This window comes from Elephantulus edwardii, unplaced genomic scaffold (assembly GCF_000299155.1).
Source record: "Elephantulus edwardii isolate Elephantulus edwardi_28Jun2011 unplaced genomic scaffold, EleEdw1.0 scaffold00043, whole genome shotgun sequence".
NCBI lineage: Eukaryota > Metazoa > Chordata > Mammalia > Macroscelidea > Macroscelididae > Elephantulus > Elephantulus edwardii.
In genome coordinates, this window is record NW_006399793.1 from 13,301,105 (window position 1) to 13,316,615 (window position 15,511).

At 34.9% G+C, this 15,511-nt stretch overlaps 1 protein-coding gene across 1 annotated transcript in view; it reads right to left on the reverse strand.

Annotated features, from left to right (window-relative positions):
* KIAA0825 (KIAA0825 ortholog) overlaps positions 1–14,136 on the reverse strand; it is a 122,146-nt gene extending 108,010 nt beyond the window's left edge. Inside the window, exons 1-5 of the mRNA XM_006885389.1 lie at positions 14,118–14,136; positions 10,439–10,533; positions 7,733–7,960; positions 6,170–6,435; positions 4,157–4,307 (exon numbers count right to left, since the gene is read on the reverse strand). Coding sequence (XP_006885451.1) covers positions 4,157–4,307; positions 6,170–6,435; positions 7,733–7,960; positions 10,439–10,533; positions 14,118–14,136 — 759 coding nt within the window. The remainder of the gene's footprint in view (positions 1–4,156; positions 4,308–6,169; positions 6,436–7,732; positions 7,961–10,438; positions 10,534–14,117) is intronic.
* Positions 14,137–15,511: the final 1,375 nt, after the last annotated feature.

A 15,511-nucleotide genomic window follows, 5' to 3' on the forward strand; every position in this document is an offset into this window, starting at 1 on the left:
TGTAGATGTTCATTGAAATTAATAATAATAATAATAATAATAATAATAATAATAATGTAAAAAAGCTATATATGATAGGATATTATGATTATCACAAGAATCCAGAATTAAGGTTGCGTAGTGGAGTGCATTCGGGTGGGGAGGATTGTATACCAACGAAGAAGTTTATCTTTTGCTTTTCAAAGAGAGGAACAAACTGGGGGTGGGTGGGGGAGAGGTTAGAGAAAAAAAGTGCAACAATGAATGAATGGAAATAAAAAAATATCTGGAGGTGTTCATTAAAATTAATAAAATAAATTTTTTTTAAATATCAGGGTGAAGTTCAAATTTAAGGTGATTTTGATCATAGCTTCTGACTTCCTGGACAGAAGTACACCTAAACCATCTCTTTCTATATCTCTGTCTCTGTCTCTATCTCTCTTTCTGGGAGAGAAAAATCATAGCATTTTAAGTTTTCTTTGTTTTTCATACTGTGGAAAAGAGTACTTATTTAAAGCTTTTTTCATTAACATGGGAGTTTCAAGCTTTATTCTCTTGTATTTTTTTGGTGGTACATGCAAATTCAATGGGAGCTCTGGTGGTGTAGCCTGTAGGGAGCTGTGCTGTGACTGAAAGGTGATGCCTCTCTGGGATTTCAATTCTACCAGCTGTTATGTGGGACAAAGATGGACAGTCTCCTAATGTGTGGTTTACAGTCTCCGAGAATCCACTGGGCAGGTCAGCTATGAGATGATTTGAACTCCACAGCAACAAGTTGAATTTGTAAATTAAACAAAATCAACCTTATCTAGACTCAATGATAAGCATAAGTAATTTACATGAACCAACCATGGTAATGAATGGGTATTTACAGTGATTTTGTCAATATGATATCTCATAACTTTTAAAATTATAACATCTATTTTCTTAATTATAATTTTTAACATGTGATAAAATAATACGTAAATTAAGGCAAATATCAAGTTTCTTCTCCCATTAATTAGAAATAAAATAAAATTTAACTCGAAGACTTTTTGAAATATAAACTTCTTTCTTACTTAGATTCCAAAATAGTCCATTTTGTAACAGCTCTCCTTAAAATATGCATGATTTCAATGACATTACAAGGGTTTTCATTAAACTAAATATGATGAATTTATTTTTCTGACCTGTTTCTCTATTTGTTGTCATTTCAAAAAGTATTCTGCTAGTAAACATCTGTTATTTTTGCAGACCAACTATCACGTAAACAGATGTGAGTTTTTATTTAGATTATATATCAGGATACAAGCAGCTGGGCTTTATTATATAAGCCACTCAATATTATCTTTGAACAGGCAATTCTTTATTCTTTGACTATTGGAAAACACAAGTTCCTAAAATTGAGCAGATGTCAACTATACTGAAAGCTTAATTTTAAACATGTAATCTGAAGGCCCACTGTGCCATCTGACCAGCACCTCATCACAGAGATACTGAACTCTCCAGTTCTCTAAACTTGACAGTTTAAAAAATAACTGCTCATGGAAATAAGGTACCCGGGACTCACTTGATACTACAAAACATGGGCAAATATTGGCTTTTATCTTGTAAATTCTTTTACTATTTCTTTAGCATGCTCTGCACATGGTGATAGATTCCCCTGAGATCTCTATCCTACCCATAGCCTCCAGTCAGGTGGATATCAACTATGTTTCTCTCCAAAAGGCATTGCCCAAAGCTTACTGACTCTGTTTAACACATCAATGGGAATACGGGGAGGATGAAGAGAAAGTGGCACAGTAAGAGAGAGAAAATCATGTCAAGTACTCTTCTTGTCAAAGCAGTGAAAAAATTCCTGCTATTTTTAGGAGATTCTTATTTTTAGTACACAGAAAATTAGCATCACTTTATTTTTCTGAGCATAAATAACAACCAGTAACGCTGCAATTAAATTGTAACTACTGACCATGTAAGTATATGGAAGCTACAGTACCATGTAATCACAGGGTAACTATCTCGTTATTTCTGCCTTTGAAGTAAAAAGTCTTGTCATAAGATCTAAGAGCCGTGTGTTACATAGTAATTTGGTGGTTGTATTTTTTTAAAAATACTTGGTAACTTCAATAACAGGCCCTCAATGGCATCCACTTATTATTTATATTGTAGAACTATTTTAGCTCCCAATTTGCATAAAAGGAAACAATACCACCATGTTGGACATATAGTGAGATGATATTTATTTTCAAAGAGAACATCATATAAAATTGTTCATCAGTGTACTCACATATTGGAATAGTTTGAAACATGAATGAGACGGATTCCTTTTCAATCTTTCTGTTTACCTCAAGGCAAATAAGGAATATGTGATGTTTTTCCAGCAGAGGGAAGAACCATCCTTCCCTTCTTATCTCAGGCTACCAGATGCTCCATACCACCCTCTCTTTCTTCCTTAGTCTGCTCACTGCTACCACTGCTCTCTGAAGTAAGTCAGGTTTGGAAAGCTCTTGCAAAACGAAAAAGAAAAAAACCAAAACACAACACCTACCTAGGAAAGTCCTCTAAAGAAGAGATACAATTAACCTAGGAAAAAAGTCAAAGTCTTTAAAATAGCTTCTTATTAGCAGCTCTTCTCTGCTAGGACATTTAGTATGACATCTCTGGTGGCTGAGTGGTAAAAAACTGCAATCCCATAGCCACATGGTTCAAAACCACCAGCTGCACCATAGGAGAAGGATGAGCAATCTCCTCCTGTGAAATGAACAGCCTCTGAAAACCCACAGGAGGGTCTCAGCTATGGGTCAGTTCCAGCTCGATGGTACTCAAGAACCACCACCACCACCAGGGTGGAACTGCTCAGTAAACTAAGTAAGCATAGTGTTATTTGTGTCTACTTACTAATTTGTCATGAACAATTTTGGTTGGATTTTTCACCACATTAAAGATTCTGCTTCTAGATATGGTTGGCATACCCTTCCCAACTTCATAATACCTTCCTATAGAATCCAAGGCTCTTTTCAAATTCACATTCCTTGCCAGAGACAGTATACCTGGCAACAAGGTAAGCATGGGTTTACTTGTGCTTATTTATAAATACGTACTAAGTCGTTTCACATAAGTGTTGCCATGTGGTAAAAAACATAAGAAATTCTTGTCCACTAGAGGTAAGTAATACAAGTAAACTTGTATTTTCCGCACTTACTTTGCTTACTGGGTAATCTACCCCTGGTAGGGATGCATATGCAAATGGAGCCCCAGGATGTAAGCCCAGCCACAGGTATCTTCAATGCCAGGACGGTAACAAAAGGATGAAACGGAATCAAATTTCACTCTATTTTTCTCAATATTCTATCGGATTTAGGACAATCAAGAGAAACCCCCTAAATCACAAATTTCAATCTGGAGAAAAGGGTGAAGTGGAAATGTTAATGAAACTAGGCTGGGCTGGTAAATATTTAAAACCTGTATATCTTTTATTAAGATGTTATAAATATTTCACCCTGTCCTAGAAACAACTTCAAGGAATTTCAAATATTGTGTTCTATGTATAATCAATGAGTCTTAGAGAACAGGAAACTAATGAAGCTTGATGAAGAACCATTTTTTGTTGATCCTATTAACTTAGATACACTGAGAATCATTTGGCTTTCACAGAACAGGAACCTGGGATTTCTGAACATGGGCTAAAGGAAAATAGACAAGCTATGAACAATCAGATGGGCCGTAGAGCCCACACTTGACTCAATATAAGGAAAAATTAAGCGTAAAGAATTAAACTACTTAATAAAAATATTTATTAAACACAGACAGAAATACAGAAGAACAAAATAAATGCAAGAATACCTGTAAATAGCATCTTCAAAAAAACAATAAGGTTGTAGCATTTTGTCATTGCAATATTTTTCTGGCATTTTCATTGTATCAGATTATACTCTAACTTACTTTGTAGCCTTGCAACATTGCATCTCAAATTAAGTTATTTTTACTTTTAAGCAGAAGGAGAGTTCTGATGTCTAATTATTTTCAGTCTTTGAAAACTGTGTTTCTCTTAAGTACAAATTCAATATTTAAAAAATATTATCCCTAACAGTCTTGGTGTGTTAGCAATGCCAAGCTCATGTTTCTAATTAGCCAGAAAGCAGGTAGGCAGTAAAACATATTTGTGTAAAAAGGAGGGATAGTAAACTTAACTTCACACCTCATAAAAAGCTTTGTAGTCATCCCAGTGGTGGCTCTCAGCATCCTGTAAAATGCTTGTAGCACAAACTCTGACGCAGTAGTCCGTAACTTGAAACTGTAGAGTGTTGATGAATTCCTGATATCGTTGGACAGGCACCAGGAATATGGGTCTGTTCAGAGTCAATGATCAAAGAGACAGAGATTTAAGGCCTGTGCAGTAGGAGGTAACAATCTCCAGCACTACAAATGGTTCTGATTATTAGATATCAATCATTCATTTCCTCCCAATGCTGGAGTCGGCATCCACATTCACTTTCCAAAAAGGGGGATGGAGGAGTGGGAGCTGGCCTTTGTTTTGCAAGTCCTTTGAAAATGTACATCTGCTGTTCTACATATATGCACTTCCACTTGAGACAAATCGCATTGTCAATACATCATTCCAAAAGAAAAGAATTCTTTATAAACCTATTATTAGAGCCCAGTGCATTATTTAGGCATTAGATTACAATTATCATTATCATTAGCAAACAACATGCATTTGTCAGAATCAACTCTTATAAAGCTATCTTATGTCCCACATCCACAGTCCTTTTGTTTTAAAAAGATTGTGATTTAGTAGATGTCTATTATCTCATAAACCGTTTTAAAATAATCTAAAGAAATAAGGTGGGTTCTGACAAACTTGTTTATAAATTGAAGTATGAATCACAACATTTGAATATCTATGAGAACTACAGCAACATGGAGCTATATTCTACATCGAATCAAATTTATTTCCATTACTTTCATCTTTACCTATTTCTGTCACACTACTCTTACATAACTTAAAGACTGCAAAGGCAGAATGAGGAATATGGAATAGATTTCTCATGTTCTCTTTGGACAGGGCATGCTATTCTCTGAAGAAGAATGCAAGAGTAACCAGAAAGACCATGTGGCGTTACCTGTAGTCATTTTCATTCTCTGTATTTCAAACACTTAGTTTTATTGACTAGTATTACATGAGAATTAAGGCTGCTAAGTACTTCCTCTATGAATTTTATACATAGTTATGGACCAATGGATAACTCTGAAACTGATTTACATTGGCTATTAAAATGCTCGACTGAAGAGGTTTTTCCTCCACCTGCTTCCAACAACCGGTTGGCTCCATTGCTCAACTCATTGCCATAGAATTGGAACCAACTCATACCTGACCCTACACTGAGTTTTCTTGGGCTATAGGAGGTTAGCCATCATTCTCCCACAGAGCTGCTGGTGGATTTCAATCCCCAGAGAGGCATGGCCTTGGGTTAGTAGTGCAGCTATGCATAATTATGTACATAGTCTATAGACTATGCCTTCGGGACTCCCCGCCAGTTGGCTTGAAGTGGGGGAGAGGTACTCCCTGCCAATTGGCTTGGGGATGCGGGTGGGAAATGGAGGAAGGTATATTTCACAATCACGTATATGTGGCACAAAGTTTACTCGTCCTTTTCAGTATGGTCAGTACAGCGTATCTTTATGAAACGAAAGGGATACAAGAGATTACCTATCATCAAATCAGGTAAGAAACTAGTGGTAAGAAACTGCTGCATTTTGGAAGGCAAGCAGTTCGAATCCACAGAAGGATCGCAGTATCTTCCCGTGTGCTTCTCTGTCTCTGAAAGCCCTTTGGAGGGTCAGCTATAGGCTGACTGTTACTGTTACTCAGTAACAACATCATCATATCTGTGACTATACAGCATGTTCCACCATCTTGACATTCCCTACTTAGGACAATGGCAGACATTCCCGTTTGAATCCACCAGCAGTTCCACAGGAGAAAGATGGGCAATCTCCTCCTGCGTGATTTACAACCTCTGAAAACCTACTGGGGAATCAGCTATGTGTGATAATGTGACAGCAATGAGTGTGTGAGTGGTTCAAGACAAATAAAAAGAATTCACCATGTTAATTATTATATCCCCCCTCTCAAATATGAATCATCAACATTTCAAAGTTTACATATTCATTTAAGCATAGCCATGCCCTTGATTTAAATGACACTCACTTCTTAGTTGTTTCTTTCATCAGATTATCATATTGTGTCAAGTGCAGGAAGACATACACAGCTGTGGAGAGCAGCGTGTGCAAGTTTCTCAAGGGTGCTTTGGAAGGAACCTCCGTGCCTCTCTCTTGCAGTCTTTCCAGGACAGCTGTTGCCACTTTACAACAGGCCTCCACAAAGTTTGCTCTAATTTCCTGAAAAGAATCATCTCTGCATGCCAGAGCCAGTGGAAGCATTGTGTCAAGTTTTTCCATGATGTCAGAACAAAACTAGGGAGAAATAAATGTGGCACTGAGTTATTTGTACTTTGACAGTACCGTGTAATTTACATACAGTGGAGCCAAATTCCTAAATAATGAATCTGGCATCAGACATAAACATAATGATAAAGCTTTATAACAATCGATTTCTCTGTTAAGTTAAATGTTTTATGTCAAGTACGGAAATAACAGAAAGAGGCTTCTTTCTCTCTAACCGTCAAACTTTATGCTTACCAGACATTAGGAAAAACTCATCAAACAGCTTTACATGACAATACCTTTATTTGTAGTTAATAGAACTCAAAACATGTATCCTTGATAGTAACATGATTGCATTATTTGTTGAATTTATCCTAATTCTCCTTTGCTCAATTTCCATAACATCTATTTGTTTTTATTAAATATCATACATAAGGGTCAGATTCTTTTACGTTTAGAAATTAAATTAGAGATAATTTCACGTAGAATTTTATGCAGTTGGTAAGAAGTCAGTAGCTTTCATAAGAGTAGGTCAAGCTTTTCACTATCTATTATGTATCTACTCCTTTTTAGTGGCAGAGGGGTTGTGGTGGATGGAAAACAAAGCCTGCTTCCACTCCAGATCAACCAACAGACTTCCCTGGGGACTGTTCTGGAGCCTGAGAGTTGCAGGAGCAGAGTAAGGAAGCCATCTTCAAAAACTCTTTTTAAAAAATCTGTCATAGTTTGCTAGATTCACAGTTAATTTATTTAACTATTTCCATAGTTTGTAATTTTTCTGTATGTTCTGTGAATCTCAAAACGTATGCAAAGGTTTAAGAATGATGCTAATGAAACCAAATCTACTTCCTAAACAACATGCCTCTGCAAACTCTATGAACTTTGATAAATGACGATAATTATAAAAAGACTTCAGGCCTTTTGTTCATAGGTTTGCTATGAGTCGTGCTCAACATGATGGCAATCAACAAGTGGAAATAAAGGCTTAAGAAGCACTCAAGAAGACATAAGATAGTATCCCTTTCAACCACATAAATTACTCCTGGAGACATTCTTAAAACAACCATCTTTGCTGCATTTCCCATATTTTCATGAAGACAATAAGCTTTAGACTCCTGGAACAATAAGTTGCCAGTAAGTCATTCTTACTCACAGTAGTCCATGAATACCAAAGAAGAAAACTGATGGTAGGTACATGCCAAGCACTTGTCAAAGAGATTTCACCATTTGATATTTACAAGTTCCTTTCTGCATTACTTTATATAAACAGACATAATGAAACAATATCCCTGACTACGGTAACCAAAGACTTGTGTTTAATATTTGCCTTTGCAATTTTCTTCGGTTGGTCCTCTTCAGGAATCAGGTGGCTGCCGTGCCAAACTTGCTGGACGTCTGCAAGGCTTATGGTATAGCTTATAGCTGAAGACCTTTCATTCTGTTCCTGCTGGAGAACTTTTGTGGAAAACTCTTCAATTGCTGTTATTATGCAATGTGCCATGGGCAGTGATATGTCCTTAAAAGCACTTTTCCAGCCAAACTCTAGCAAAGTGGCCTGAAACATAAGTTCATATATCATATTCATCTTCATTCAGCAACAAATACTTCTATAGTTATAGATAGAAAAGAATCACTTTTAATCAGCATGTTGACTATAGGTATTCTCTGAAAAACAGGCAGACCTTATGTCATGAGTGAACTCTAACTCTACTGCTAAATATGATAAGTCATATTTGTCAGTAAATTGGAACAAGTGCATATGGTTCTTATTTAGCTTTATTTTAATGCAAGAATAGGCTTATATGCAGCAAGTGAAGATGACTGTGATGAAGAATTTGCTGCAAGTAGGGGCATTCTTTTCAAAGTGAGAGCAAATTTACATAACATTAAAGAGTCATACATGCTTAACCCCAGGACTTAACTATACTGAAAAGCTGTTCCTATAATCTGAAAAAAAAATTGCCTCGTGAATAAAGCAATATACAAAAAACATGTGTATTCCTTACACATAGTAATATACTCACATTCCATTTTAATTCATCAGTGGATTTAATAAAAACTTTTTTCAAAATTTAATCTCTTAAATATAGTTCAATAAAACCTTCTTTATGAGAGCTGAAAGCTACACTATCACATAAAGCAACCTTTATATTCAATATATTTAATAAAGTCTAAATTAGATTTTTATAGTCTATTTTATAGTTTATTGTTACCAACTATTGCAACATAAGACAGCATTTCATATTCAATCTTTTATTTCTTTTTCACTCTCAGAAATCAAGACAAGCCAAAAATAGCAATAAAAAATGTATCTCTCAGAGAAAACACATCGTGATACATTTCTGGATTTTTGCTTAGACTATTATCTGTCCACAAAATACTGAGCAGCAATACTTTTTTTGTTCCAGAAAATGGGATATTAAAATGATCTGCATTGCTTTCTGTGCTTGTTGGGGTGTGGGGAGGAAGGAATAGCTTGGGTTGGAAAACTGGCATTCTTTTTTTTTTGTCTAACATGATAAATGTATTTATCACTATATATTTACCCAATTCTCCTAAAGTTCTATAAAGTACTGAAGCCATATGCATAATGTTGTTATACGTCTTTGAGTCAGAATTGTCACAGAGCTGACCCTCAACATAGTTTCAGAAGCAGTAAATCTCCTGAGAGGAAACTGCCCGTCTTTCTCCTGCAGAACAGCTGGTGGATTAGAGTCACGCACTTTTAGATCAGCAGTGCAACAAACTGAACAAATGCTTAGAATTAAACTTTCTCCATTTTAATACAACTTTATTTACAACAGTATGTCTTCTATTTCAATTTCAGAAGACCCTAGGCTCCCTATCTTTGACAGAATTACTTTTTCCCACAGAATCTCAGGATTTTAGTTATGGGAAAAAAAATTTTAAACATCATATAGAATTAAGTTTTTTGTATGGTCCTTTTCTGCCTAAAATTATTGAGTTTACGATAATTCAGTTTTTTACATGCATAATCAACAAGAATTTATTTTTTGTAGGTGCTGTACAAACAAATGAAATTATTAATCTTCTAGAGAGAAAATTACAAGATACTATAATAAAAATATGACTCTTGTTTTCATTGTACTTTGAATTAAGTTATTACTGAACTTTCTAAAGTTTATCTAGACCACCAACATCATATGACCTGAAAAGCAATTTCTCATTAATTTGTATAGGATGAATTAATAATTGAATGTCCTAATTCATATAATATGCTGTTGTTATAAGTGAAGTACTAAGAATGTCATGATTATATCTTTAGGATATGAAAGCATTTCCTTGAGACATATTTGTAACAGAAATAAGAAAGAGAGTAAACTCTGGTGGCCTAGTGGATAGCAAGTGGTAGCACCAAATCAAAAGAGGGCATTTCAAATCTACTAATTGCTCCATAAGCGAAAAATGGGCAGTTTCCTCCCATGTGATTTATAGCCTCTGAAAACTCACTGGAGGGTAAACTATGAGTGGGTTTTGATTCAATGACAACGAGCTTGAGTTTTTTTATTTAAAAAATCTGTCTTTATAAAAACAAAGAATAAGAAAATTTCGATTTTCAGGGTATTCATTAAAATAGCGTATTCTTTCCATCATTCATTCAAAGAAATGTATTATGCTAAAAATTGCCATTAATGTGTAGGTGTATATGAAGTGACAATAACCAAAAATTGGTCAATTGAAGTTATTCTTTTTATCTTTTCTTTCCCTTTATAAATATCTATTCTTTTCCCCCCACTTTTCAACAATTATCTATGACTGAAATTTTCAAAATGTAGCCTGTAGGCTGAGACGAGAGTAGAGAACTCTCTGCTCCTCTGATGAACACCATGCAAAGGAAAGCAGTGTCACACTAATTTGAACTGTTGCCAAAAGTTTAAAACTTAATTTCCAGCTATGAATTATTTTCTTGAGGAGCTAAAGGGTAAAATTCAAGACATTTTTATTCATAGGGGATTCACTGACATAGATATATGAATAAAAAGATACTGTAGTTCCCCCCCTCCCCGCTTACCTCTTTTACTGGTAGCAATTGTTCTGAAGGGGTATTAGCTTCATTTGCTGTAGATCTCCCTAATACAACTTCTTGCCAGGATGTCTCTAAAATATCTAAATAAAGCAAAACAAAAAGACATTAAAAGGATGTACCAGAAGTTATTATTAAATCCAGGCTAAACTTAATCCTTTTGAAAATATCTACTCATAGTATACTTACACAAACACACAAATATCAACAATTCACTTGAAATATAAATCTTGCAACAAATAAGAAATATTTGATAATTCCAAAAATAGATGGCTTTTATTAACTTTTTTCTTTTTTTTTTTTTTAGAATTAAAGAACTCTTTTTTTCATGACAAAGGTAATACTAACTAAAACATAATCAATAAGAAATACTCTCAAAAGAAATCTTCTACTTTTCATTAGTCAGTCACAGCTGTGGGGCCAGAACTGACCCTCTGGTGAGTTTTTAGAGGCTGTTAACTGTTTGGGAGGAGATTACCCATCTTTCTCCTGCAGATAAACTGGTGGATCCAAATACATTGCCTTTACAGCATGACTCTCTTCTCACCAGAGCTCCCTACTTTTCACTGTAGCTTGCAGTAGTCACAGTTCTATAAAAGAAAGCTCACTCAATATGAATTTGTCTTGTATTTGTTTTCCCCTTACGATATCACCATATACTTGGCATATGCTGAGGAATTACATACTGTGACCTAATTCTTCACTGACTTTTTCTTTGAGGCATTTAAAGGATTAATTTCTACCCATGTTTAGGCAAAGCAAATGTCAAAATCTTACTGATTCTTGTGGGAGAGTCTCACAAACAGTAGAAGCTTCTAGCAAATGTATTTTGTGTGTGTGTGTTTTTTTCCTAAATGTGGTTGTATGGATTTGACTATGAATAATTGCTAAAGGGTTCAGTTCACAGAAATAAAAATATTTTGTTCTAGTGTTGAAGTTAACGGTCAACATTCTTGTACATACAGCACATTGACAAGCTAAGTATAGTATGTGGCAGGGTATTCTAACAGCCTTTTGAGGATTTGAAATTATCTATTGCAAAGAAAAGTATTCCTTAACTCTCATGTTTCACAATAATTTTGGACTTGTGAATGCTTCTGAAAATTTGTTTAAAGTGACAGAACACTCTACACAAAACCACACAATACGACATATGGCAGGCACACTCACACCTTATTGGGAATTCCCAGTACTTCTTATAAAACTCATTCATGAACCCCAAGGGTCTATAGACTTCAGTTTAAGACTCCTGTCCCATTTCTTAAGATACATCACATTGCAGAGAATTGTTTAAACTTAAATAATGTTGTATCATTCAACATAAAATGCTTGTTCTAACGTTGGAACTTTAATATGATTTTTTAAAGATGATGTTATAAATAAGAATAAATTCTAACCTAGAATAGCTTCCACTTTAATAAAAGATTACAAATTAAAGAATTTAAAAGAACTATTTTTAAGTGAAAGAATTCCTGTGAAACCTTACATCTATAAGAATATAAACAAATTTTCTAAAAGTTCCGAGTAGAAATCTTTCTGAACACAAAATACAAAAATAATTCAAAAAATGACGTACAAAAAAAAATTACGTACGACAAGAACACTATTAACAGTCAAAATAGATATGACAAAATGAAGTTGGAAATATCTCGAAAAATGTCCACATTTTTTACTTATCATTTTTACGTTAAAAATTTACCCTCAGATTTATTTGCACATATGCAAGACATTTTGCAAGGAAATTTTCTGTACCAGTGTTTGTGATAACGAATTGGGGAGAAAGAAATAATTCTAAACGTCAACCAGAGAGTAACTGGTTATGGTGCATGTACCCAATAGAAAACTCTTCAGCTGTTAGAAGGAACGATGTTTCCTAAATAATTACAAAAACCAGTTACGTAGCATAATGTTTTCCGTTATTTTAACAAGAGACTACACATGAAATAGTTTACCTTTGGAAAGGGAATCTAGACAAATAGAATGGAGAAGACCTAATTTTCACCAAGTACTCCTACAGTTAAAAAAAAATAATCAAGAAGTGAAAAATAATAAAAGATTAGGTTGTTAATGGCACAATAGAGAAATGCTTGGATCTGTAGTCTGTTTACAGTTAGCTCATGTTGTTTTTGTTGTTAAGTGCCTTCGAATCACAGGCTCACAGGCGAAGGAGAGTCCTTTCATCCTCTCTCCAGGTTCATAGGGTTTTTGGAGGCAAGCTATTATGGAAGTGAATGCCACTCCTCCTTCCACGCTTGTTTAATCGGGGAGCTCCACCCCACTCTCAGTCCGCATAGTTAGCTCATAGAACTAGATAATCTAAACGCTATTTACTTTTCGGGGGTGAAAAGAAAATTAGTTTGAAGTATAAGCCTTGCTTTGTTTCTGGAAAAAAGTATTGGCCATTGTGTAGCTATAATTTGAAAAAAAAAACAAAAAAACAAACAAACCCAAAACCCCAAAAAGTTAATTATCTTATATTTATCATTTCATGCCCAAATACATTATGTTTATTCACTCAAAGTAATGTGCTTACATGTTTATATAAACCATCTGCCTATTTTCAAGATGATTAAGAAAAAAAAGATAAGCTTTCCAAGACATCTCTTGCTGGTGAGCAATTTTACCACGAAATAGAAGATGAATGATCACACAATTTTCATAACCTTTAAAATACCTTTCCCCTTTTAAAGGGAAATTCTTTAGAATTTAACTATTTTAAATTCAGTTCTATATAGACAAAAAAATAATTTTTAGGTAAAACTAATAAGTGACAGTCAATCTAGGTTAAGATGATGACTCATGAGTTTAAGGAGTTGTGGCAATTTTATGTTTGGAGTTGAAAATGGTGAGTTAAAAAAAATTAAGCACTGTAGACTTCCATGAACTTCCTGAACATTTAAAAAATTATCTCACATGTAAAAAATATTGAGAATACTATATATTTATTAGCATCATATAGGTCATTTCTGGCTCAAAATACAGTTATTGCACACAACCAATGATGATTTCTTTAAGAGCATGCCTAGATTAAGAAGTCCAGAGGAGTGCAGAGGGTCACAGGAACACCAGCTGCTGAATGGCTTTCCCCCACAGAGTTCTCTGTGGTTCATTTTGCACTTCTGGTTAGTTTCCACACTGTCTCTTTCTTTCATGGAGAGTAGAGGTTGGCAGTACTTCCCTGTGACATCCACTTTCACACCCAAATTGGTCTTCGTAGGTTCCCATTGTGTGCACTACAAAGCAACGTGCCTTGTTGGCAGCTCTAAGTGGGAACTACATGTCTTTCTTTTCTTCACTGTTCTTTTCTGGCTCACAAGCAACCTCCCACCAAAAGCTGAATCTGTAGAAGAGACTAGATCCAAGAGATAATACTATGAAAAAGTATGAAGAGAAGCCCAGGTGGCCACCTTGCAAATTTCCAATGTGGAAGCCTTCGACCTCTCTGCCCAAGAAACAGCTAAAGTCCTAGTGTAATGAGCTTTACAAACCCTAGGAGCCTCTTTACCTTAACTACATACGCCTCCCTAATACAATCCCTTAACCAACTAGCTAAAAAACTCTTAGAAGCCATTTGACCCCTCTTAGGACCCCCTAAGAGTACAAACAATCTTTCAGAAGATCTGAAATCTTTGATTCTTCTGAGACAAACCCTAAGTGTTCTTCTTACATCCAATTGAAGCAGCCATTGCGCTTTGTCAATGCTGGGGCTAAAAAAAAAAAAAAAAATGAGGGCCAAGAAACCTCCTGGTATAGATAAATCTCAGATGCCACCTTTGGAAAAATTGAGGAATTGCCAAAAAAAAAAAAACACCACCACAACTTTATTCTGAAGGAGCATCGGAAATGACCTGTGAATCAAATCTTAGGCCATTCCATTAGGTAGGATCACTGAAAAGGAATAAAGTAGGACACTCTACCATCAAATAACATCCTAACATTATCTGAAATTTAAAAAAAAGAAAAAATGGAAAACCATCAAATCATGGCCAAAACAAAAGCAAACAAATATAATGAACAAATAGCTTTTCTTCAGAAATATTTCTTGTGTTTCTGCAAATTCCATTGTCCTATTTTCAACTAACAAAGCCAATTTGGCTAACTCTACAATGTGGTAAACATCAAAACTTTAAGTTAATCATCTGAGTATTTTCTCTATGCAACGTTAAACACCTGGATATTTTCAAAACACATGTACAATGAAAAAAAAAATCCAATTTTCCTCGGATTGTTTGGGTTAGGTAGACATAGTAGGCAACTCTTTCCAAGATCTTTATTAGCAAAATATGCTCCAATCAAAAGAAATACACAGAAAGCCAAATGACTTGATCTCCTTTTTCCTATTTCCCTCTCTCTGACACAAGACTTCTAAGCAAAATGTTAACTGTCAGGAATACATAATAGTTGACTTAAGATACATTTGGCTTCTTTAATCAGGCTTTTCAAGAAGCACTTTCCTTCCTGATTTAAGAAACCAATGCTTTTGATAAGAATTGATACCTTTGCTATACTAAGCAAGACATTTGTTTTTTTCTTGACATTTTTCTTTAGTACCATTCTTCTCAGGGAGCTTTTTACATAACGTGTCAGATTAAATCAATCATGGCTTTGTTACAGAAAAATAATTAATTTCAACAATGAAGAACACACATACCACAATTGAATAGTGTAGCCTGCCAACATTTTCTGTATGTGCTCTTCAAAATGTCTTCCAAAAAGTTGATAATCAACAAAGATGTTTATATTTTATATTCTTGTCTAAGCAACATTAAATTTGTTTTTGCCTTCTATAAAACAGATAATGATGACATTATTACCTAAATTCAGGATTGTTGTGTTATAATTCTATTTCTCTTATTCAATAATTGCTCTCAAGCAAAATGTCCATGCCAGTCTTCACACTGTTTTATCTTAACCTTTATTGTTGTTGTGTACCACCAAGTTGAAACTGATCCATAGGTGACCCTCTGGTGGTTTTCAGGGGAAGCTAATTGCATGGCAGGAGACTGTCTTTCTACCATGAAGCAACTGGTGGATTTGAAACACATGCCTTTAGGATTGCAG